The sequence below is a fragment of the Mesoplodon mirus genome (assembly GCF_964341445.2).
Source record: "Mesoplodon mirus genome assembly, chromosome: 14".
NCBI lineage: Eukaryota > Metazoa > Chordata > Mammalia > Artiodactyla > Ziphiidae > Mesoplodon > Mesoplodon mirus.
The window spans coordinates 53,933,998-53,959,377 of NC_138990.1; the positions used below are offsets into that span (position 1 = coordinate 53,933,998).

The following is a 25,380-nucleotide window of genomic DNA, read 5'->3' on the forward strand; positions in this document are numbered from 1 at the left end:
GATCGCGCTTACAACCAACAGGAACATTAAGAGGCCAGATGAAAGCATGGCCAGAGCAAGTCGCTGTTAGGTGAAGCCCAGCAAACAGAATAAGGAAGGGAAGCCGCTCACATTTTAGCCGCCACCTGGATCCACAGGGGCTAAATGCCCGCTGGACCTTCCATAGGATTTTGTTTTTATCCCTGATTTCAGTATAAATGGAACAGAATTGCACAGGTTCTTTTGAACTTTGTAATCAACCCCAGGATACCAACATTGGAAAACAGCTGTAGAATAAAGCCAAATATCAGTTTCTCTTCATTTCAAAGTGAAATCCGTTTTTCTTTGCTCATGGGTCTCTGACAGGCGCCCGCTGTTTTGGCTCTGAGGTGGGCTGCATCTCCTTCCTTTTTTTTTTTTTTTCTTGGCATTACACAGGCCTCTCACTGTTGTGGCCTCTCCCGCTGCAGAGCACAGGCTCCAGACGCGCAGACTCAGCGGCCATGGCTCATGGGCCCAGCCGCTCTGAGGCATGTGGGATCTTCCCAGACCAGGGCACGAACCCGTGTCCCCTGCATCGGCAGGCGGACTCTCAACCACTGCACCACCAGGGAAGCCCTCTCCTTACTTTTTTACTTCACAGCCCACCCGACTCAGCCCTGACTGAGCACCCTCAGCTGAGCCTCTCTTCCTGTCCCCAAAAGCGGGAAGGATGCCCAAAGGCTCCCGTGGATCAGCTGAGCCACTGAGTGTGGGGCAACTAGAGCAGGGAGAAGCAACGAGCTGTCGGGTCTGGTGTGATGGGCAGAATAATGGCCGCAAAGCTGCCCACGTCTGGAACCCCTGGAGGTGTTACCTCACAGAGCAGGAGGGGCTCTGTGGATGTGGTCAAAGTCAAGGACCCTGAGATGGGGAGACTGTCCTGGATTACCCAGTGTCCCAGTCCAATCAGCTGAGTCCTTAAAAGCAGAGAACCTTTCCCAGCTATTATCAGTTAGAGGGGGATGTGACTACGGAAGATTAGTCAGAAAGATGCGACAGCTTTCTTTGAAGCTGGAGGAAAGGGGCCCTGACCAAGAAATGCAGGCTGGAAAAGGCAAGGCAATGACTCCCTCCCCCTCCCCTCCCCTCCCCCTCCCCCTCTCCCTCCCCCAGGAGCAGAGCCCTGCCAGGGAGACCCAATTCGGGCTTCTGACCTCCAGAGCTGTAAACTGATAAGTGTGTTGTTGAAGCCCCTAAGTTTACAACTGAGATAGGCAACTAATACCCCTGGCGAGGAGGACCACTCTGTCATATTTCCTTGAGCCTGCAGCAAAGGAAGGAATGGGGTGTGCTGGGCCATGAGCCCCGGCTGGAGGGGGCCTGGGAGTTGCAAGTCTCAGCACCTCAGGACTTCAGAGCAGGAAGGGCGTGCCCAGCCCCAACTTCACGCTGTGATCACCAGGGGAGCTTTTAGAGATGCTGATGCCTGGGCCCCATCCCAGCCCTATTAAACCAGAATCCTGCAAATACCCAGAAGCTGGTCTTTTCATCTGTAATTCCAGTCTGTAGCCAAGGTGAGAATCACCAACTCCCCGAGAGAGCGAGGGACAGCTCGGCTTCCCAGGTGAGAGGGCAGCACCCGGCCGAGCACAGGTCTCTCTAACTGCTGCCCCGTCCTCTCCTCACGCCCTCAGCCTACTCTGCCTTTACAGGAACTAACAGCACCCGAACAGCCTCCTGACTGCCTGAGAGGGCTCTCCAGGGCCTAATGGCACTTGCGAAGACCCCCCTGCCACTTCTCTCTCAAGGCAGGTGAACCCTTGAGCCACAGGCCTCGGGGACACAGTCTCAAAGCTGAATGAGCTGGGAATACAGCTCACACAAGCATCTTATGCTTTTCCTGTTCCCCACCACGCGGTCCTCCCAGAGGCACAAAGGAAATGAGGACACTGCCCTCGACTTGCACCACTCTTCTACTCAACGGCTCCCCTTGACCCCCCATCGCACATCGCTGGGGCTTATCCCAGTGCCCCCCACCCATGCTGAGATCATTCTCCCTAGACCCCTGGACCATTCTGCTAGAGAAGTAGGTGGCCACCCCCACGCACATTAGAACCACTTGGGGAGCATCTGAAAATCCCAATGCCCAGACCCAACCTCAGATCGATTAAATCAGAATTTCTGAGTGTGGGACCCAAGCGTCATTCATTTTTAAAACTCCCCAGGTGATTCTGTTGCACAACCAGAATGTGAAGGCGCAAATATTCCCACGGGGCTGTGCTCTCATCTGGTGAACGCTGTGTCCCGGGCCCCTCCTGTCTCCCCGCCAGGTTGCCACCCTAGGGCTACAGGAGCTCCATCCTCCTCCCTCCTCTCAGCCTTTCTTATGCCTGATCCAGACTTCTTATTTATTCTTCTCCCTTCCCCTTATCACTGGCAGCCCCACTGCTGATTTTCTTGATTCTTACAGCATCCTCTAAGACATTGCCACTCAAAATGGGATCCACGGCCTCACCTGGGAGGCTGTTAGAAAGGCAGAACCTCGGACCTCACACCCAACCTGCAGAGTTAGAATCTACATTTTAGGGACTTCACTTGTGGCACAGTAGTTAAGAATCTGCCTGCCAGTGCAGGGGACACAGGTTCGATCCCTGGTCTGGGAAGATACCACATGCTGTGGAGCAATTAAGCCCATGCGCCACAACTACTGAGCCTGAGCTCTAGAGCCTGCAAGCCACAACTACTGAACCCGCATGCTGCAACTACTGAAGCCCGTGCACCTAGATCCCGTGCTCCACAACAAGAGAAGCCACCGCAGTGAGAAGCCCGTGCACCGCAATGAAGAGTAGCCCCCGCTCGCCGCAACTAGAGAAAGCCCGTGCACAGCAAGGAAGACCCAACGCAGCCAAAAATAAATTAAAAAAAAAAAAGAATCTACATTTTAACAAAATCCCCAGGTGACGGGGCCAAATGGCTAAGTTTGGGAAGCACCAAACACTGTGTCTGTTGCCAAGACATTCCGTGTCCCTGGACTTAACTAGCCCAGCGACGTGGTAACAGACAGCAAGCCGGACAGCCCCCTGGCTCCAGAGTAATTCTTAGAACAGCAGATTACTCATCCACATTTCCTCCAGCAGGAAGACGCTTGCAGGTTAATTTTCTATTTTTTGGTGGAATTATTGTTGCTAATTACCAAAAAAAACCCCTACTCCTCTAAAAACAAGATTTGATTATAAGACTGCTCCACGGCTCTGATCCTAGGAAATGTGAGAAAGGCCAGTGTCCTTTCAAAAGGGGCTAGCTGTACTAATTCCCTCAGCAGGTCGGCCTGGGCCCCATGCTCAGTCCTTTGTAGGGAGGGGCAGAATCATTTTCACTCCAAGTGGGTAATACCCTCAAGGGACAAGTCTGCCACCTGACCTGCAGCCAGCAGCATGCCCTTAGGCAACCAGGGTCACCCTAGAACATCCTCCTGAGTTCACAGGCATGGTTCATCTCAATGACTAAGTCCATAAATCATCACACTTTAGCATTAATTAAAAGGCTAAGGATAGTCATTTATTTTATTGTAACCTTAAGGTGATGATGCCTTGTTGTAGGAAACAGTTTCAAAAGGTTCTTGTTATCAGGAATATGGTTAGTTAATGTGTCTCTACTGGCATAAAAATTCATTTGAGAGGCTCACTCTATGTGACTCAAAGCGTTATGGGGTAAACCAATAGACTCTGGGACTTTAACCAAATGGGAACCTTAGGACTGAAAGGGCCTCAGAAGTCCTCTAAAATCCAGGGCTTCCCAAACTGTCCCAAGGATGGGATTCATCTGGATCCCTTATTTAAAAAAATCCCCACCCCCAGCCCAGACCTACTGAATTGAGTTTCTGCTGGGAGGAGACCTGGTAACCTGTGTAGTTTAACAGGGTGACAGAGGTGAGACTTGTCATCAGGGAGGCCTGGAGACACTGATGCTCTGTCCAGTTCCCTGCCCCCAGGCCCCAGCCTTCCTAGGAATCACCTGTGCCCATCTCTAACAGGCATTCTTTCTTCTCACACACTTGCAGGATAGTCCTTTCCTATTGCATGAATTATCCCTTTCTATGCATAGTCAAATGCTGGCTCCCTGTCATTTCTCTTCATTAGTCTTAGCTCTTTTTCCAAACATAGAACAATTTGATATTTGCCCCTTGAGCTGTAAATCTTTATTTTCTTCTCTTATTTTCAAAGGAAATCTTTGATATCACTGAGGGGAAAAATGTGTTTTCCTTTAATGAGATCTTCTAATAAAATTACAAATTAAAATGTTGCTTACATTAAAATATAGTGGCACGTCTCTTTGAACTTTTAAAATAATCTTCATCTCTGAAAAGGCACCAGGCTAGGGGTAGGGATTTTATTTAAATAAAAGGGTTCTCCTTTTATTAAAAAAAAATCCCTACCCCTAGCCTGGTGCCTTTTAAACAAAAGGCCACCAGCCCATATATCCTAAAAAAGGACACATACACCCATGTGCTCTGGTACTGAGAGCTGCCACAGTCTGCAGGTTAAAGACTTAGCATTCATTCCTATAATTTAATTACATTACATTTTAACAAAGATTTATTGAGTGTTTACCACGGTCTAAGCACTATGCCATTTGCAGGGGATACTAATGTAAAATTCATCTAAGTGGTTTGATTACATTTGCCTGTAAGTCCCTTGGTGGATGAGCTCTGCGGCTTTACTCCTAATCATAATTTTAGCAACTGGAAAGAGTTTCAGAGGTCCTCTGATCCAACATTTCAATTCATTAAAAATAAATAACTGTGACAGAGATTCTGTTCTTCAGGACTTCACCAGTAAGGGAGGCGATATCTTTAAGAGACATAACATTAAATAAAATGAAAAGCATCTATTCATTGGGTATATGAATAGCTCATCTGTCTGCTTCTGAAGATAGATTCATCTACCGCTATGATGTAATAGGGGAAGAGAGTGGGGTGTGGAGCTCAGAGGGGAGTGTTCAGCTCTACCCAGGATGACCTAGAGAGGAGAGGAGAGGACATCTGAGCTTCCTCCTTCCCTCCCTTCCTTCCTTCCTTCCTTTCCATAATTCTCTATTACACCCTGCATGCTAAGCACCAGGGATAGGAAACACTGGGACATAGCACCTGTTCACAAGTAGGTTACAGTCAATCTTCATGATTTACAGATCCCATATCTGCAAATTCACCTACTCCCTAAAATGTACTTGTATCTCCAAAATCAATACTTATGGCACTTTCACAGTTGTTGTGTGGACATGCACAGAGAGGGTATGAAATATACAACATTCCCAGCTGAGGTTCAACAAGGCGATGCTCTGCCTTCTAGTTTCAGCTCGTTATTGTAAACAAGTGTCCTTTTCACAGTCTATTTAGCACCTCATTTTTCTGCTACTCATTGGTGATTTCACTATTTTTAATGGCCCCAAGTGTAGTGTTGAAGTGCGACCTAGTGTTCTAAGCACAAGAAGGCTGTGATGTGCTTATGGAGAAACTGCAAGTGTTAGATAAAATCCCTTCAGGCAACTTACTGTGCTGTTGGTCATGAGTTCAATAATAATGAATTGATGATTTGGTATATTCAGCAAAAAAAAGAGGAAATTTGTTGATCTGTGTGTGATCAACAGATTTGATCTGCTCGAGAAAGTGCTAAAGTACCTAATATCTATAATGTATGATGAAGCTATGGAAAAGGCTGAAGTTAGGAATTCATGAAATGATGACTGATTTTTTTTTTTTAAGCACAGTGGATAGCACTGTGAGACTGAAAGCCAAAAAATTTACAGTAGCACTACCCAGGGTCAAGAAAATGTTAAACCCTTCCCAGCTAGTGTTTCATTATAGGGAAAATTTGCATATAATTATTTGTAAGAAACTTATATACTAAATTGGGTACCTTGAAACAGAAACATACATAAAACAAGTTTATATACTAATCTATTGATGAAAATGTGACCAGAGGCCCACAGGAACATAATCCCATATTCTCCCTAGGAGCAATGGCTCAGAGCTTGCTAATTTGATGTTTGCAGCAACTTTATATAACATAACTATCGCAGATAACAAGACTTGACAGTACATGTAGTATGGGAAAGAGATGATCAATCACTCTACAAAATGATCGACATTCAGACAGCCTCATGAGCAGGGAAACACTATGGATGTGACTAGGTGACTGGCTTCCACATTTAAATACTTTTTCTGTAAACACTTTTGATAGAAAATTTTATATTTTTGCTTTTGAAATTATTTGTCTATGAGCAATGCTTAATTTATGATCAGCTATGATTTCTTCACAATCGTCAGACACACTCAGGAAATCTTTCAAAGTGAGAAAATCTAGCCTCAAAATCATTTTCAAATGTAAGTAGAGTTAAAAATTTTCCAGTTAATGGGGCATATATAACATTATGTTTGGTAGACAATTACGTAGTTGTTATTGTCAATATCAATTTTGCAATTTTCTATTTTATAGCTAATAATACTTTTGTTGTTTTAACTCATTCTTTTTTTTCTTTTTTTTTTTTTTCCAGTCCCTGAAAAGTTCATGTTCCTTGGTTACCAAGGGTAGATCCAGACTTTGGGGACTCTGAAGCTTACGTAGCTTGGGACTCTTTTAAGAAAAAGAACACAAAATTACAAATACAAAATTAGGCCCCTTGGAAGAAGTATCATTAGCATCCAAGTTAATCCGCCTCTGATAGGCACTTAGCACCTGTTGGATAAAACATCCTCTGCAGAGGCCACTGTGGTGCAGGAAGCCCAGGTAGGAAGCTATAGCCATTGTTCAGGAAAGAGAAGATCATAGTCCAAACTTGAGGATGGAAAGGATGAGAGAGACACAAGAAATATTTAAGAGGTTGGTCTGACAGGAATGCATATTGCTGGGATGACTTGATGAGTCAGAAGAGGGACTACAGAAGGGGATGTGGGTGGTTTGATGGAGCAGATACAGAAGATAATTGACTTCAGTTTTGGAAATATCAAAGCCAAGGAGCCTGTGGACCACACCCAGGGCCCACAGATGTATGGAAGTATTCCAGACGTATGGAAGCCTTTTTATTTATTCTGAGGTTCAAGAGAGAGGACCGACCAGTGTGCACAAAACAGCTGTTGGCATATGAATGGTTGGTGAACCCCAGGTAGCTGAAGTTGATGAGCTCCCCCAGGGTTGTGCATAAATTAAGAAGGGATGCATGAGGGAGATAGCACTGCCGGGAACATCAGCATTTAGAGGTAGAGATGCACAGAAGAGGAAAGAAGAAATGTATGTCTCTTTAATACTGTTAATGGAGTGCCTGCAGGTACCACATACTGTGCGAGGTGTCGTGAGCTAGAGGAAGCAGTCAGGCACAGAGGTTGTCAGCTGGGGCCGGGGCCCAGGGAGACAGGTAGCTGGAGCTTGGAGGGTGGACACAACTGGGGTTTCCCAGATGAGGGAACCTATGAGCAAAGGCACAGGGCTTGAAAACCAGGAAATAGTGAGTAGCTCATTCTAAGTAGAATATAGGTGAGAGAGAGAACGGTATGAGCCTGCTAGGTTGGAATCAAGTTACGGATGGGCTTTGAAAGCCAAAATATGAAGTTTAACAATAGGAGTCTCGGATGATTTTGAGCCAAGTTTTACAGTTAGAGCTGAACATGAGGAAGGGTTCTCTAGCAGACAGGCATATACCCAGCATTGCAGAGACTGACATAGAGACTCATAATAGAACCAGCAAGAAGGGGGCCTGAACTCAGAGGTTTGCACAGAAACACAGAGGAGGGGATAAAAGCAAGTGCTCCAGATAGAGGAACTTAGGAGACGTGCCTGACAGGTCCCATGGGTCCTATGACTGAGCAAGTAAAGATGGGGTCCAGGTTTTGAGCCTAGATGGCCGGGGGGGCAAGTACAGCAGTTACTGAAATTGATCTGTGAGAATAGAAACCGGAAAGCCCTGGAGCCCCAAGGGAAAGAAGACTAACCGTGAAAGTACTAGAGTTCCTTCGCTGTGATTCCCCCTCCCTGGGCCCTGAGCAGTGGGGTATGTTAAAGCAGCCTCGGTTCGGTTCGCAGCCTTCGCATGTGGCTTGATGGTGAGGTCGAGCTCAGCCAGAATGCCCACAGTTCTCTGTTCTGCACTTTGCTTTATTTTTGTTGTTCGTTTGTGTTTAATCCTAAACTAGAACTTGGTTTTCACCTAGTGGCTTTTCATCTGGTTGGATTTTTCCCCCAACACCCACCCTAGTTGAGCTTGTCTTAAACTTTCCTTGTCTTCGCTGAAGGTAGTTGGTCCTCCCAGTTTCACATCACCTCTCGCTTAGAGAAGTGGACTTCTGGGCAGTTTGCTTTGGTTTTGCCCAAGAACCTGCCTGTGTCCCTCATATTCACTAATGAGATGGAAGAGAGAGGGGCCTCCTTCCAGCCTCTTTCAGAACTCTCCTCCGACATAGATCACCTTGTGATAGCTAGAAGGGTCGGATAATAGGGCCGGAGCAGGGGAGGGGAGGGAGGCAGAGGATGTCTCCTCTCGGGTCCTGGGGACCTGGCTTCCTGGTGACTGCACTGCCAGGTTCCCCAAAGGACTGGCTGAGAATCCACTGTAGGGCCCGGGAATTCCCACCTGAAACTGCCAAAACCTGCTTCTTCCTGGATCTACTCCAGGTGTTTATGGAAAGACTTGCTTTTAAAGGTCTCCTTCTCCCTCTCCTTGAAGACGTAGTAATCTGCAGCCAGGACCAGCTACATAATTTGCAGTTCCACATTTTCAAAAAGTATTAAGAATTTCAAGACAGCAGCATCAGAGCATTGAAGCAAGTGCAGGCTCTTTTGGAGTTTGGGGCTCCGTGTGACCTTAGAGGTCACACCTGCACGAAACGCTGCCAGTGGCTGAGTGTCAGTGCTTCGAGAGATGTGATTTCACTGTGCATCCCCACTTCATCCTGAGTGTGACCACACACGTCCACCCCACGGAGCCCTCGTCCCTCCCGACACACCTGCCACCTGGTCATGAAAGGTATTCCACACCCCCTGCTCAGCGGCTCCCAAGCCTGTTAACCAAGGAGACTCTGCTCTAGAGAAGGGTTCTCATTCTGTTTCTCCACTTAATTCACTCCAACTCCTCATCAGCTAACTTTTTCAGCCTTCAATAAAATAGATGTTGACCTTCCGGGTAAGAATTGAATATTCTCACCCAGTCACAGGAGCCACAGAGTGAGAAAGATGAGGGGATGTCTTCTCCCTGACGCGGCTGTTAAGATGCAGTTCCAGTGCTGGGGTAACCCGGGGGTGGCTATCAGCTGAGACTCTCTTCCTGGAAAGGAGGGTCTGGGGCAGCCTGGGGACATCCTGACATTTGCAAAATCCCACTTGACAGCAGTCCTGCTTTTTTTTTTTTTTTTTTTTTCTTTTCGGTACGCGGGCCTCTCACTGTTGTGGCCTCTGCCGTTGAGCACAGGCTCCGGACGCACAGGCTCAGTGGCCATGGCCCACGGGTCCAGCCGCTCCACAGCATGTGAGATCTTCCCGGACCGGGGCACGAACCTGTGTCCCCTGCATCGGCAGGCGGACTCTCAACCACTGTGCCACCAGGGAAGCCCATAACTGCTCTTTAACAACACAACACAAACACAATACAACACAAATGAGGAAACTGAGGCCCAGAGAAATTAGATGACTTCTCAAGGTCACACAGCTAGGAAACAGCATAGTCAAAACTAGAACCCACACCTTCGGAGCCCTGAAACAGCCCAATCTTCTCTACACACACTGTGGAGGACCCAGTCCTCCCATTACTTCTGTCCACAGTGGGGCATTTTATAAACACCAGCTTAAGGCTTTGAAGCAGCTTCCATTCTGTTCATATCTAAAACAATCAGCTCTGATTTCTGCTTTCCTCAAAGTGTAATAACTTTCCAGCTAATTTTTATTTCTTGTTCTGAATCTTCAGAGACAACCCTGTTACCCAGTTTAATCTCAAGACTCACATGAATTCCCAGGATCTGAAGACAGCCATAGAGAAAATCACCCAGAGAGGAGGGCTTTCTAACGTAGGTATGTGATCCAGATGCCAATCTTCTTGCTACCATGGTTCTCTTTCTGTGTGGTCGTCTGCTAACATGCTAGATAGAAAAAGGAAAAGATCAAAAGAATCCATCAAGAAACGACTCACATAATATCTGTATCTTTCCTCAAGGATTATCATGGATTCAGGGGGCAAAAATCATTACCACACACATGCTGGAGAGTTCTAGCACGCCTGGTTCCTCAGTATGGCAGCTTTCTTCGGGACAAGTAGAACTGCAATCATGACTACCCCAACTGTTCTCCGAGTCATCAACTATTTTTCATTATATTTTGTAAAAACTTTTTTTTTTTTATAAAAATAAGTAAAATTTGTAACCAGTTCCATTCAGGAAGCTCCACAGTGCCCTTGGGAGTCTTTTTCTAATCAGCTCCTGTTATAGTAATAACTGTGCAAAAAGAGACATGGTCTTTGTTTCAAGCTGAGTCTCTATCTGATCCTTGGTGGTGGTGATGGGGTGGGGTGGCAGTGGGGTACCAGAATTCCAAGATCTAGTCCTCAATGGGGCAGATCCAGAAACTCCATTTTATCAGTTCCCCAGAGGTGACCAGACATTAGGAAACAGTTTCACACGAACCAAGCTCAAAGGCCACCAATGAGCCCATGCCAGTGTACTAATTTATAAATGGTAGTCTGGTTTTGGGGGCACTGGGAAGGCTGTCCACTTCTTGGGGAACCTGTCTGTACCATTGCAATCCAGGGAAATGGAGAAGTGAGCCACAGTTGCTTGACGTGGAGTGTACACAGGGAATAGAACTATCTTTGAAGGATCATCTTCAAAATTACAGTAAACCTGATTAATTATTTCCCTCTCCACCTCAGTGTTTGTCTCTGTAGACCAGTATATTAGTATCTGGCAAATGAAGAGCCTTTGATCTCTGAACAAGTCTAAATAAACACTGGCCAAGTCACTGCTATCCAAGACACCAAATCAGTATTACCTCATCAGGAACATGATAGAATTGATGTCTGATTTTTCAATTTAATACTTAGATCAGTGAAATTCCAGTAATGTATCATGGAGTAAAACTTTAAAACTTCAGGGGCTTCCTTGGTGGCGCAGTGGTTAAGAATCCGCCTGCCAATGCAGGGGACATGGGTTCGAGCCCTGGTCCGGGAAGATCCCACATGCCGCGGAGCAACTGAGCCCATGCGCCACAACTACTGAGCCTGCACTCTAGAGCCCTCGAGCCACAACTGCTGAGCCTGTGTGCTACAACTACTGAAGCCCGAGCACCTAGAGCCTGTGCTCTGCAACAAGAGAAGCCACTGCAATGAGAAGCCCACGCACTGCAACGAAGAGTAGCCCCTGCTCGCCGCAACTAGAGAAAGCTCGCGTGCAACAACGAAGACCCAACGCAGCCAAAAATAAATAAAATTTTAAAAAGAATTGTTTAAAAAATAAAAACTTTAAAACTTCAGAAGACATTCTGTTTCTTTGATAGGATTAATAAAATCAGCATACCTTCTTTCAGTGGGTAACATGTTCTATCTCTGCCCTGTATTGATCTGGGTTTGGGTTTAGAGAACTGAACCCATTCCAGCTGGTTTAAGCAGAGAGGGATTTATTTCAGAGTATTAAATGGTTTTGAGAATTACTGAAGAAATGGATTCTAGGCTGAGCTTTCGGAGGTGGCTTCCCAAGGCTTCCTGCAGAACCAGGACCTCCAAGGAGCTCTACCTCTTCCAAGATCAGGAAATTGCTTTCTCAATTCTGCCACCACAGCCTCTTTAGGAATCTGCTTCAGCCAGGAAGCCACCATGATCAGGAAGTTTCTGCTATAGCTGCCAGCTACAAAACCATGCCTTGACTGCTCCATTCACAGCCACAAACTGAATGCTCTGTACCCTACATTCTCAACACCAAGGAAGCTGGTGACCAAACATAAGCGCCTCTGCTAACACTTCCCTGGAGAAGTCAAACACTCTACAGACTTGTCAGCAGAAACAGCAGAATCAAATCTCATGTGTGTGCATCATTTCATGAAACTAACACAAATCCAGAACTAACTGCAAGGAAGTCTCAACAATGTAGTTTTCAGATTTCCAGCCTCTGCTTTCAAGACATGCTGGAAGGTGGATGGAATATGTATTGAGCACAAATTGACCATGATCTCCAAATTTAAGATTGGTGGGGTCAAGGTGATCTTCTGATGGCTCCCTGTGCTCTGTCTAGAGGCAGTTAACATTAAACCAGCGGGGACTGCTGGGTGCCTTGGGCCTTGAGGGAAATCAGCCCTGTGTGTGAAAGCAGTTCTCAGCAGCCAATGTTTCCCTTAGCAACTGTGTTCTATGCAGCCAGCTCACATGGGTTCTCCAAGACATTTCTCTAGCAACTGAGTAGGTAACCATTTGATCCTTTCATTTGACAGGTAAGATTATACTAGCCAGTGGAGCCAGGATGCTGGCCAAAACCAAAGGAGCATTGAGTGTAATGTCATTAACCCTAATGTCTTAAGAAGGTAGCTCTTAACTTTTATTTTGATTGGGGACCCCTTTGAAAGCTATGGCCCTTGTACCCAAATAAATACTTATATACACAAAATACTGTGTATAAATTCAGGGGATTTGTGGGTACTCACTCCCAGTGCCCCAGGGGTTCACAGAGCCCAGGTTAAGTGCCCTACCTTACTATATGCAGCTATGCTGACTCTAGGGTGACCAGTCATCCCAGTTTGCCCAGGGGCATATGGGGCTTCTAGTGCTAAAACTTGGAAAGTCCTGGAAAACTGGGACAGTTGATCACCCTCCTTGATTCCAAAATATTTCATGAGACCCTAGACAGTGTGAAGTATATGCTTGAGAAAGCCATGCTGGAAGGCTGTGCTATCCCTCTCAACTGTTGCTCTCAGCTGAGGCAGGTTGTCATCACGGAAACCCAGGCCCAGAGACCCCGAGTGACCCACCCAGGCCCACATGGCCAGTAGACGGCATAGCCGGGCTAGAACACCTCTCTTAGTTCTTAGTGGGTGCAGCGCATCCCGAGCCAGCCAGACCTGTGCCCCTGGTGGAACTAGACACAAGATTCCACTGAACCCAGAATATAGCCTTCCCCACCCAGCGGCTGCTGGAGCACCGGGCTCACCCCAAGCCACCGTAGCCCAAGGAGAGGCTCCCGTCACTTCAGCTCCCCCCACCCCTCACTCTGGGAAATGACACAGGGGCTTAGTGAGGTTGGTTCCAACACCCAGGCAAAGAACGGACACTTTTGTTCCTATCAAAGTTTCTCTCATCTACTTGCTGGTCTTTAAAACTTTTATTATTTTTTGAATTTAACTTTTAAACTTGGAGTACAGTTGATTTACAATATTAAGTTAGTTTCAGGTGTACAGCAAAGTGAGTCAGTTATATAGTTTTTCAGATTACTTTCCATTATAGGTTATTACAAGATATTGAATATTGTTCCCTGTGTTTTACAGTAAATCCTTGTCATCTATTTTATGAATAATAGTTAGCATCTGTTAATCCCATACTCTTAATTTATCCCTCCCCCCATTTCCTTTCCTCTTTGGTAACCATAAGTTTGTTTTCTATGTCTGTGAATCTGTTTCTCTCTTGTATATAGATTCATTTGTATTATTTTTTAGATTCCACGTGTGATATATAATATTTGTCTTTGTCTAACTTACTTTGCTTGGTGTGATAATCTCTAGGTCCATCCAGGTTGCCGCAAATGGTGTAAAACTTTAAAAAAAAAAATAAGAGAATTAGAAGTTAAAGGTTTAAAATGAAACGGGAGGGAAACAGCTAGTGGTGATGGTTCCATGATATTGTGAGTGCATTTAATACTACTGAACTGTACACCTAAAACTAGTTAATGTGATTAAAAAAGAAAAACAAGCCAACAAGGGAGGGAATGAGTATTTTTCTGCATATCTTTATGCTGCTATGATCAGTTCCATGATCACTCCAAGCACGAGTTTTCTTTTTCTTCCAGGCCGGGCCATCTCCTTTGTGACTCAGAACTTCTTTTCCAAATCTAATGGAAACAGAGGCAGTGCTCCCAACGTGGCTGTGGTGATGGTGGATGGCTGGCCCACAGACAAGGTGGAGGAGGCATCAAGGTTTGCAAGAGAGTCAGGAATCAACATTTTCTTCATCACCATGGAAGGTGCCTCTGAATATGAGAAGCAGTACGTGCTAGAGCCCAACTTTGCAAACAAGGTATGTAAGTGGGAGACCCACCCAACATAAGAATTTCCTGCACTTTGAAAAGCTGTAACAGCCATCCAGGCTGTGTCTCTTTTTCCTTCAAATGGGTGTTAAGCTCACTTCTAGGTAGGAGGGTCTCCAGTGAGAGACTAGTAGGTCTGGAACCTGGAGTTATCCTCTCAAAGCAACCCCCCGCCCCACGACAACCACCATGTACCTGATGAACTGAGGCCCAGCATCAGCACCTTGGGAGGAGCTCACAGTAAAGACTCCCCTGAGCTCCTCCTATAGCCCCAGGGGACCTCAACTGGGCAGCCCAGCAAGCCTTCACACGGGCATGCACATGGGAACACATGCACTGCAAGTTAACTAATCTGATAAACAAGAAAAAGGTATTGAATCAAGTCAGGAGATCAGGATTTCGAACTCAGCTGCCCCTCAGTTCTGCGGAAATGTCTGGCAGGAGATGGGAGCAGAAGAGATGGGGATCCAGGCCCTCACACCCATCCCCCCAAAGCAGCCCATTTTTTGTATATTTTGTACAGTGGGACTCCACATAAACCTTCCTTCAAAGACAGGACCCCAGGTTTAAAAAGGAAAGGAAGAGAGAGGGCAGACAGCAGAAGCAAGAAGAACTATAATCCTGCAGCCTGTGGAACAAAAACCACATTCACAGAAAGATAGACAAGATGAAAAGGCAGAGGGCTATGTACCAGATGAAGGAACAAGATAAAACCCTAGATAAACAACTGAATGAAGTGGAGATAGGCAACCTTCCAGAAAAGGAATTCAGAATAATGATAGTGAAGATAATCCAGGACCTCAGAAAAAGAATGGAGGCAAAGATCGAGAAGATGCAGAAATGTTTAACAAAGACCTAGAAGAATTAAAGAACAAACAAACAGAGACGAACACTACAATAACTGAAACGTAAACTACACTAGAAGGAATCAATAGCAGAATAACTGAGGCAGAAGAACGGATAAGTGACCTGGAAGACAGGATGGTGGCATTCACTGCTGTGGAACAGAATAAAGAAAAAAAGAATGAAAAGAAATGAAGACAGCCTAAGAGACCTCTGGGACAACATTAAATGCAACAACATTCACATTATAGGGGTCTCAGAAGGAGAAGAGAGACAGAAAGGACCCGAGAAAATATTTGAAGACATTATAGTCAAAAACTTCCCTAACATGGGAAAGGAAATAGCCACCCAAGTCCAGGAAGCACAGCAAGACCCATACAGGATAAACCCAAGGAGAAACGTGCCAAGACACATAGTAATCAAATTGGCAAAAATTAAAGACAAAGAACAATTATTGAAAGCAGCAAGGGAAAAATGACAAATACCATACAAGGGAATTCCCATAAGGTTAACAGCTGATTTCTCAGCAGAAACTCTACAAGCCAGAAGGGAGTGGAATGATATACTTAAAGTGATGAAAGGGAAGAACCTACAATAAAGATTATTCTACCCAGCAAGGATCTCATTCAGATTCCATGGAGAAATCAAAAGCTTTACAGACAAGCAAAAGCTAAGAGAATTCAGCCCCACCAAACCAACTCCTCAACAAATGCTAAAGGAACTTCTCTAAGTGGGAAACACAAGAGAAGAAAAGGACCTACAAAAACAAACCCAAAACAATTAAGAAAAGGGTAATAGGAACACACATATCGATAATTACCTTAAACGTGAATGGATTAAAGGCTCCAACCCAAAGACACAGGCTCGCTGAATGGATACAAAAACAAGACCCACCTGTATGCTGTCTACAAGAGACCCACTTCAGACCTAGGGACACATAGAGACTGAAAGTGAAGGGATGGAAAAAGATATTCCATGCAAATGGAAATCAAAAGATAGCTGGAGTAGCAATACTCATATCAGATAAAATAGACTTTAAAATACAGAATGGGGCTTCCCTGGTGGCGCAGTGGTTGAGAGTCCGCCTGCCGATTCAGGGGACACGGGTTCGTGCCCTGGTCTGGGAGGATCCCACGTGCCATGGAGCAGCTGGGCCTGTGAGCCATGGCCGCTGAGCCTGCGTGTCCGGAGCCTGTGCTCCACAACAGGAGAGGCCACAACAGTGAGAGGCCCGCATACCACACAAAAAAATAAATAAATACAGAATGTTAAAAGAGACAAGGAAGGACACTACATAATGATCAAGGGATCAATCCAAGAAGAAGATATAACAATTATAAATTCATATGCACCCAACATAGGAGCACCTCAATACATAAGGCAACTGCTAACAGCTATAAAAGAGGAAATCGATAGTAACACAATAGTGGGGGATATTAACACCTCACTTACACCAATGGACAGATCATCCAAAATGAAAATAAATAAGGAAACAGAAGCTTTAAATGACACAAGAGACCAGATAGATTTAATTGATATTTATAGCACATTCCATCCAAAAACAGCAGATTACTTTCTTCTCAAGTGTGCATGGGACATTCTCCAGGATAGATCACATTTTGGGTCACAAATCAAGCCTCGGTAAATTTAAGAAAATTGAAATCATATCAAGCATCTTTTCTGACCACAACACTATGAGATTAGAAATGAATTACAGGGGAAAAAACGTAAAACACACAAACACATGGAGGCTAAACAATATGTTACTAAATAACCAAGAGATCACTGAAGAAATCAAAGAGGAAATCAAAAAATACCTGAAGACAAATGACAATGAAAACACGATGACCCAAAACCTATGGAATGCAGCAAAAGCAGCTCTAAGAGGGAAGTTTAGAGCAATTCAATCTCACCTCAAGAAACAAGAAAAATCTCAAATAAACAAACTAAACTTACACCTAAAGGAACTAGAGAAAGAAGAACAAACAAAACCCAAAGTTAGCAGAAGGAAAGAAATCATAAAGGTCAGAGCAGAAATAAATGAAATAGAAACAAAGAAAACAATAGCAAATATCAATAAAACTAAAAGCTGGTTCTTTGAGAAAATAAAATCGATAAACCATTAGCCAGACTCATCAAGAAAAAGAGGGAGAGGACTCAAATCAATAAAATTGGAAATGAAAAAGGAGAAGTTACAACAGACACTGCAGAAATACAAAGCATCCTAAGAGACTACTACAAGCAACTCTATGCCAATAAAATGGACAACCTGGAAGAAATGGACAAATTCTTAGAAAGGTATAACCTTCCAAGACTGAACCAGGAAGAAACAGAAAATATGAACAGACCAATCACAAGTAATGAAATTGAAACTGTGATTAAAAATCTTCCAACAAACAGAAGTCCAGCACCAGATGGCTTCATAGGTGAATTCTATCAAACATTTAGAGAAGAGCTAACACCCATCCTTCTCAAACTCTTCCAAAAAATTGCAGAGGAAGGAACACTCCCAAACTCATTCTATGAGGCCACCATCACCCTGATACCAAAACCAGACAAAGATACTACAAAAAAAGAAAATTACATACCAATATCACTGATGAATATAGATGCAAAAATCCTCAACAAAATACTAGCAAACAGGAGCTTCCCTGGTGGCGCAGTGGTTGAGAGTCCGCCTGCCGATGCAGGGGACACAGGTTTGTGCCCCAGTCTGGGAAGATCCCATATGCCATGGAGCGGCTGGGCCTGTGAGCCATGGCTACTGAGCCTGCGTGTCCGGAGCCTGTGCTCTGCAACGGGAGAGGCCACGACAGTGAGAGGCCCGCGTACCGCAAGAAAAAAAAAATACTAGCAAACAGAATCCAACAACACATTGAAAGGATCATACACCATGATCAAGTGGGATTTATCCCAGGGATGCAAGGATTCTTCAATACATGCACATCAATCAATGCGATACACCACATTAACAAATTGAAGAATAAAAACCATATGATCATCTCAATAGAAGCAGAAAAAGCTTTTGACAAGAGCTTTTGACACCCATTTATGATAAAAACTCTCCAGAAAGTGGGCATAGAGGGAACCTACCTCAACATAATAAAGGCCATCTACGACAAACCCACAGCAGACATCATTCTCAATGGTGAAAAACTGAAACCATTTCCTCTAAGATCAGGAACAAGACAAGGATGTCCACTCTCACCACTATTATTCAACATAGTTTTGGAAGTCCTAGCCATGGCAATCAGAGAAGGAAAAGAATTAAAAGGAATCACTACTAGAGCTAATCAATGAATTTGGTGAAGTTGCAGGATACAAAATTAATGCACAGAAATCTCTTGCATTCCTATACACTAACAATGAAATATCAGAAAGAGAAATTAAGGAAACACTCCCATTTACCATTGCAATAGAAAGAATAAAATATCTAGGAATAAACCTACCTAGGGAGACAAAAGACCTGTATGCAGAAAACTATAAGACACTGATGAAAGAAATTAAAGATGATAAAAAAATTTTTTAAAAAAAGGAAAGGAAGAGGATAGGAGGGAGGGATGGGGGGATGCCCGCCAGCTTTAGTGTTCTATGTCTCCAGATCTACTAGGGCTCAGCTCCCTGCACGAATCCTGCACTTCACTTGAAATTCTTGAAATTCTCATCTCCCTTAACCTCTAGGACACGGTGTGGCTCTTACTTCATTTGCTCTCTCCTCTTTTCTGTCTTGTACCCTAAGTGTAGACTTCCCCAGGGCTCAGTTCTTGGCCCTCTCCTCCACTCTCACTAGGTTTTCTCCCTCCAGAACCTCTCCCAGGGCCACGGCTTCAGCCTTTGCTCACAGGCAATGACACACTCATATGTCTCCCTCCCTGGTCTCTCCGGAGCTCAATAGCCATTTGTTTCCAGCTGATTGACTAGTCTCCACCTGATGTCCCCAAGAACCTTAAACATTACATGCAAAATGCCAAGTGCATCATCTTTCCCACCCAAATTCTTTCCTCCTCTGGACTGTACATACGGGCCCCACAGCTGTCTCAGAGTCACCCCAGGACACCCTGTCAGCTCCCATGTCATGTATCTCACATCTGTCCACTCTTTCCCATGCCCAAAGCCACCTCCCCAGTTCAAGCTACTACTTTACATCTATTATTTCTCCCTCCTGGGTCTCTCCAGTTTAGATTTCACAATGAAGCTCATGTTTATGACGAGGTTTTCCAGTCCTGTGGGGTCCTTGCTTCAAATCCTTCATTATTCCCTATTCCCAAGGTCTTCTGGAGTGTGGTCCTAACCCAGCTTCCCAGCGTATCTTCCTAGCTCCTGGTGTCACAGCCACCTGGCGTCCTGCTGTGACTTACTCAGGCTGCCTGGTGGGGAATCCCTCCTCTCCATCCGTTGGCTACAACTCAGCTCAGCCTCAACACCCACCTCATATGCCACCTAAGCCATGGAAAGTTTTATGAACCCCATTAGGTTTTTACAAACCAATTAAAGTATATTTCCTAGGACATTTTAAAGTCATTTCTTGTCTTAAAATAATGTTTTAATTATACACCTTCGATTGTAGCCATCAGGTCTGTGATTCTCTCTGTGACCCACGCACACCCAACCCCGTCCCCCAGAGAGGCAGCGGCCAGGGGGAAACGGTCACTTCCAGGAACACACCGACCAGCTTGCTCAGTGTTTATTTGCAGGTGCCTTGAGTTTTTTTGTGGAACAAACTTGGGCACAAGTAAATATTAAGTTGCCTGGAGGCAGGGTTGTCCAGAGGACACAGCTTGGGTTCTACGAGCAGACAGATTTGTGTTCCGGCCTCAAGGATTCAAGGGATGTCACTTCACAGCTGGTCCTCAGTTTGTTCCTTCATGACAAGGGGGTTATAATTCCACCCTGTAGGGTTAAGGTGGGGGGTTAGTGAGATAATCTAAGAACATCTAGCGTGGTGCCTGACACATGTGTGGAACCCCCTTCCTGCTGGATGCAGGGCTGCTCTGGAAACAATTCTTTAGCTATGTCTCATGCGTGCCTTTTGTTTTCCCAATCAGAACAACAGCTTTCTTTAATCTCTCCTGGGTTGATGCCCACCAATGCCAACTTCATGGCTGGCTGCCAGTACAAATGAACAGAGGGGCCTGAAGAGGCATTAAATATGAAGCTGAAACCAGTGATTCCCCTCTGCCTGTGGATTTGCTTGACTCATGGCTCTCCACAAAAGCAGAGACCTGGCTGAGGGTGTGGGAGTGAGTCCGGGGATAACTTGACGGGTCTCTGCCCTGGTGAGCACCTGACTGGGTGAACCGAGATGGAGAGAGCGCACTAGGAGGCCTGGTGCAGAAAACAAGCATCTGCCAGCTCCTTCCCCCGCCCTGGGGGTCAGGGGTCGTGGCGAGGGGTCGTGGCCAGGCCCCTGACCTGGCGGGTGGCCTCCCCCTGTCTTTCAGGCCGTGTGCAGAACGAACGGCTTCTACTCCCTCAGTGTGCAGAACTGGTTCAGCCTCCACAAGACCGTGCAGCCCCTGGTGAAGCGGGTCTGTGACACCGACCGACTGGCCTGCAGCAAGACCTGCTTCAACTCGGCCGACATCGGCTTCGTCATCGACGGCTCCAGCAGCGTAGGGACGGGCAACTTCCGCACGGTTCTCCAGTTTGTGGCCAACCTCAGCAAAGAGTTTGAGATTTCCGACACGGACACGCGGATCGGGGCCGTGCAGTACACCTACGAGCAGCGGCTGGAGTTTGGGTTCGACGTGTACAGCACCAAGCCTGACGTCCTCAACGCCATCAAGAGAGTGGGGTACTGGAGTGGTGGGACCAGCACGGGGGCTGCCATCAACTACGCCCTGGAACAGCTCTTCAAGAAGTCCAAGCCCAACAAGAGGAAATTAATGATCCTCATCACTGACGGGAGGTCCTATGACGACGTCCGAATACCGGCCATGGTCGCCCATCACGAGGGTGAGTGAGCCGGTCTTGCTGACCAGCCTGGGGCTGAGCATCCCTCTGGGGCTTGGTGGACCAGTGGGACAAGGAAGGGACTGTCTCTCTATGCGCTGGTTTTGCCTATCACCTAAGAAACTGTTGAGAACTGCAGGGAGAGTGTTAGGGGTGTAGTTCCACACTGCAGGCCCCACTGGGCAGCAGAGAAGGGTCAGGCAGGGGGCACCGTGGTGGCTTCCACAGTGTCACGGCAAACCACAGCCTGTGGGTGACTGCGGATGTTAACGTCCCACACCGAGGCAGGGCACACCAACATGTGACACATTGAGGAGGAATTTGACTCATGGCTTTCATCTCCATGGAAGACCACAAAATTGTGTTAGAAATTTGAAGAAAATGGATGTTTTAAAAGAAAAGTGCTTTTTTTTTTTTTTTTTTTTTTTTTTTTGCGGTATGCGGGCCTCTCACTGCTGTGGCCTCTCCCGTTGCGGAGCACAGGCTCCGGACGCGCAGGCTCAGCGGCCACGGCTCACGGGCTCAGCTGCTCCGCGGCATGTGGGATCTTCCCGGACTGGGGCACGAACCCGCGTCCCCTGCATCGGCAGGTGGACTCTCAACCACTGCGCCACCAGGGAAGCCCAGAAAAGTGCTATTTTTGTAAGCAACTGCTAACCAGATATTGGAGGTTTGGGGGAGACCTCAAAGAAATTTTCATTCAAAATATTTAAAGAGATATTTTCATATGAAAATTTGGAAAAGGGCAACAGAAAGTTTACAACCATGAAAAGTGAGCAAAGTATTTTTGTATTTAGAAAATCGGTCATATTTAATGCTTTTTGACAGAATCTATGTATAATCAGTTTTGAAAGTGCCACAAAATACCAGGAAAATACAAACAACCTGGAGAAAACCCCAAGTGATAGTAATAATAGTAATGATAACAAAAGTAAGCTGAGTGGTCAGTGAACCAAAACCTGTAGATAAGTACTAGTGAACAGACTCACTCATTGTGGGGGGAGTTTTCTTGTCTGCCTACCTTAAACTTGGGTTCAGGTGCAAGATTTTCCATATTCTCTAAAGCTGCATTTAATCCTTCTTGAAACAAGGAGGGGTGTCAAAATAAAAAAGCCTTTAGGAACCAGCAGTTCTGGCTTCTGGAAACCAAAGTAACCAGATACCAGGCTCAGACGGTCTTCCCAGTGATTTGCCCTGGGGGGAGCGCTCATAATGGTGGGATGGCAGGTGGCCCGCAAGCCGGCCTTCACGGGGCTCCCTGGGCTCATGTCAGCAGAGGGAAGATGCTTGACGGCTCAGAAGCAACCTGCCCGAAGTTCCAAAGTGAGTGGGAGGACGCAGGTGGGGCAGCTCTCGACAAGCCCAGGGCTCTCCTGCTTTTTCCAAACGTCTGGTCCCACTCATGTTCAGCTCCACTCACTCATTTTCCTAGATGCCCCTCCTTTGCACCTCACCCAGAGGGTAGCCTTGGCCTACTCGTCAGGAGAAGTGAAGATCAAGGGAGATGTCCTGGGCACTATCAGGGCTGTTATGTTCTGGGCAGCTTTAAAGAACAAGCACCAATAGATGCAAGTGACACGGAAGCACTGAGCACTGTGGGAGTGTCCAAGTCGAGGCTGGGCTGCCAGTAGAAATCTCTAGTACTGCTGTCTTTACTGGGGGGCAGTCCTTCCATCTTTGAACAGAAACGAGGGCTTAGTCAGTCTGAGCCCCATTCTGCAGCCAAGCTGTTCCTGAAGCCACTTGGCAGGGGTCTAAAGCCCAACACTGGCTTTTCCCAATGTGGACAGTGTTCAGAGAAAAGACACTGGAGAGGTAAGAGAAGGAACTGGCAGCTTAACTTCAGCTCAACGAGCCACAATAGAAGAACAGCTTAGGGACTTCCCTGACAGTCCAGTGGTTAGGACTCTGAGCTTCCACTGCAAGGGGCATGGGTTGGATCCCTGGTCTGGGAACCAAGATCCCTCATGCCGTGTGGCACGGCCAAAAAAAAGGCCAGCTTAGACCAGAACCACGTGAGGTGTGGATGGCTCTCCAGACAGCAGGATAGAGCACCTGGAAGATGCTGGAGAGAGCGATGTGGGCCCTGTGAGTGGCTGGCGGAGGAGAGGCGCCTGGCCGGAAACCCTCACCCAGGCTCTGCCCTCCGTCTCATGGCCATCTTGCTAACCCCACCCCGGCCAGCCTGGATGGGGCATGGGGATGGGGCATGGGGATAGGTCAAGCTCCCGCTCACCAGGCAAGAACCACACAGCAAGCAGTCTGTTTCCCCACTGAGAACAGATCCCTGCCCTCCGAATTCCTCTCCTCCCTGCTCCATGTTACAGTCCAAACCCTTTCATCCTACTATACTCGTTCTCATTTGCATCTAGACCAGCTCAAGCCCCTCTCTTCCTAAAAAGGGAAATAATTCTCTCTGACCCCGTGTTCTAGCTCCGGTTACCACCTGCCTCCTCTTTATAGCCACACTTGTGCCGCCCCGCATCTTCATTTCTTTTTCACTCTCAACTCACAGCAACTCACTTGCTTTCTTTGGCATCTACTCCCCTGCCGCTGCTCCCTTCAAGCTACCAATATCTTGTTTCTGTTTCTTCTGAATCCAAAGAGCGCTTTTCCCTTTCATCTTCCATGACCTCCTGCATCAGTCAACACCACCCGCCACTTCCTTATCGGTAAACACTTACTTTTCTGTGGTGATGGAGCAGGTGCTGGGTCACAGCTCTCCAGGTCCTTGTGCAAGCAGGGTTCCCGCACCGGGAATGAGGTTGGAGCCTATGGCTTATTAAGTCACCCTCAAGCCTAAAGTAATTCAAGGCCACCATTTTTTTGCCTAGGTTTACAGTAGAGAGTTTATTCGCAAGGCAGACAGGAGAATCAACCTCAAATCTACCTCCCCAAGGGCAAGGAGCTCGGGGTATTTATAGGATAACAAGTAAAGGAGCAGGGCGGTCTGAGGCGTGGGGAGTGTGATTAGAAAAAGGTGTGGAAGTGTTGTTCTGCGCAGGCGTAACCAAGCTACAGGCCTCTGCCCTTGTTCTAAAGGTCACCAAGCGGGCACTCGCGCATGCCCCGTTGGAGGATCAGTGGTCCTATCCTGTCTTAACCAGCTCAACTGAGCTAGACGCAGCTGACGCTAAGGTCAGCTCACAGCTGACTCCAAGTTTCTTGAATACAACTTGGACAAACATCTTACTGTTTAGGCTACGTGCCACTTGGAGGACATGCAAGTCTTAAAACGACCTTGATTAGTGAAGGCAGGTGAAATGGATTTGACTACCCATAGTTTCATTTTCATTTAAAAGATCTCGAACCGACTTTTGATGCATATAAGACTGAATTTTGTGCGCCTCTACACACAGAGCAAGTGTGTGCCATGTGGTGCAATCTGCACCTCACCAAAGTTTCACTTGTCCAAATGTCATCCCCATGCTTCTCCTGGACATGAAATCCTTATCATGCATTTACTCCATTTTCCTGTTTTTTCTCTCCAAAAGATTGTAAACTCCTATGAGATAGCAGCTATACCAACTTTATTGCTGCTGGCATACAGCAGATGTTCATGCTTTGGGCACATTTCTGATTTTGGACTCGGTTGCCTTCAAGCACAATGGCCAACAGGGCAGCAGGAAGGCAAGGATTCATTTCAGTACTTTCCCTTGGGGACACTTGCTTCATCTACCCTTTGTCCCCACAGGAGTGATCACCTATGCCATAGGCGTGGCGTGGGCTGCACAGGACGAGCTGGAAGTCATCGCTACTCACCCTGCCAGGGACCATGCCTTCTTTGTGGACGAGTTCGACAACCTCTACAAAGTGGTTCCCAAGGTCATCCAGAACATTTGTACAGAGTTCAACTCACAGCCTCGGAACTAAATTCAGAGCAGGCAAAGCACCAGCAGATGCCGCTTTCCCGACTGGCTCTGGGACAACCCCCAACGCTTTATGGGACACACGTGGGGCAGCAAGGCACTTAGGGCTTGGAAACCCATGTTGTTATTTTTCTTTGCCAGTGTGGTTTTTCATACTTCGAAACACGGAGTTAGAAAGGTGATCACAAATTTGTAGAATGAGCCAAAATAATACATTGTTTTGGGAATGCTGGGGATTTTACATTTTGAGAATTGTTTTCAAAATAAAAACTGAGACTAGAACACAGCACTTACGAAGCTTAACTAGAGCTTTTGTGAGGTTTGTAACATTTTTATTTCCCATTAGAATTCTGTAACTCTCCACAAGTTTCATTTTTGTCATGACAATATAGGAGATGCTTAATTACATGTTTGACAGGATTTCATGCAATCACTCTGACCGTGTCGTGGGTAGTGTTCACAGGGTTGGTGGCAGGGCCACCTCTCTGCTCTACTCAT

The 25,380-nt window shown here is 46.3% G+C and overlaps 1 protein-coding gene across 2 annotated transcripts in view; it reads left to right on the plus strand.

Annotated features, from left to right (window-relative positions):
* The window catches only part of VIT (vitrin), a gene marked incomplete at both ends in the record, with an annotated part of 95,572 nt that extends 70,686 nt beyond the window's left edge, over positions 1-24,886 (plus strand). For both annotated transcript variants that reach the window (XM_082641901.1, XM_082641902.1), the window contains 4 exons: positions 9,910-10,013; positions 13,982-14,208; positions 20,503-21,016; positions 24,708-24,886. In XM_082641901.1, coding sequence (XP_082498027.1) covers positions 9,910-10,013; positions 13,982-14,208; positions 20,503-21,016; positions 24,708-24,886 — 1,024 coding nt within the window. The remainder of the gene's footprint in view (positions 1-9,909; positions 10,014-13,981; positions 14,209-20,502; positions 21,017-24,707) is intronic.
* Between the last annotated feature and the right edge of the window lie 494 nt (positions 24,887-25,380).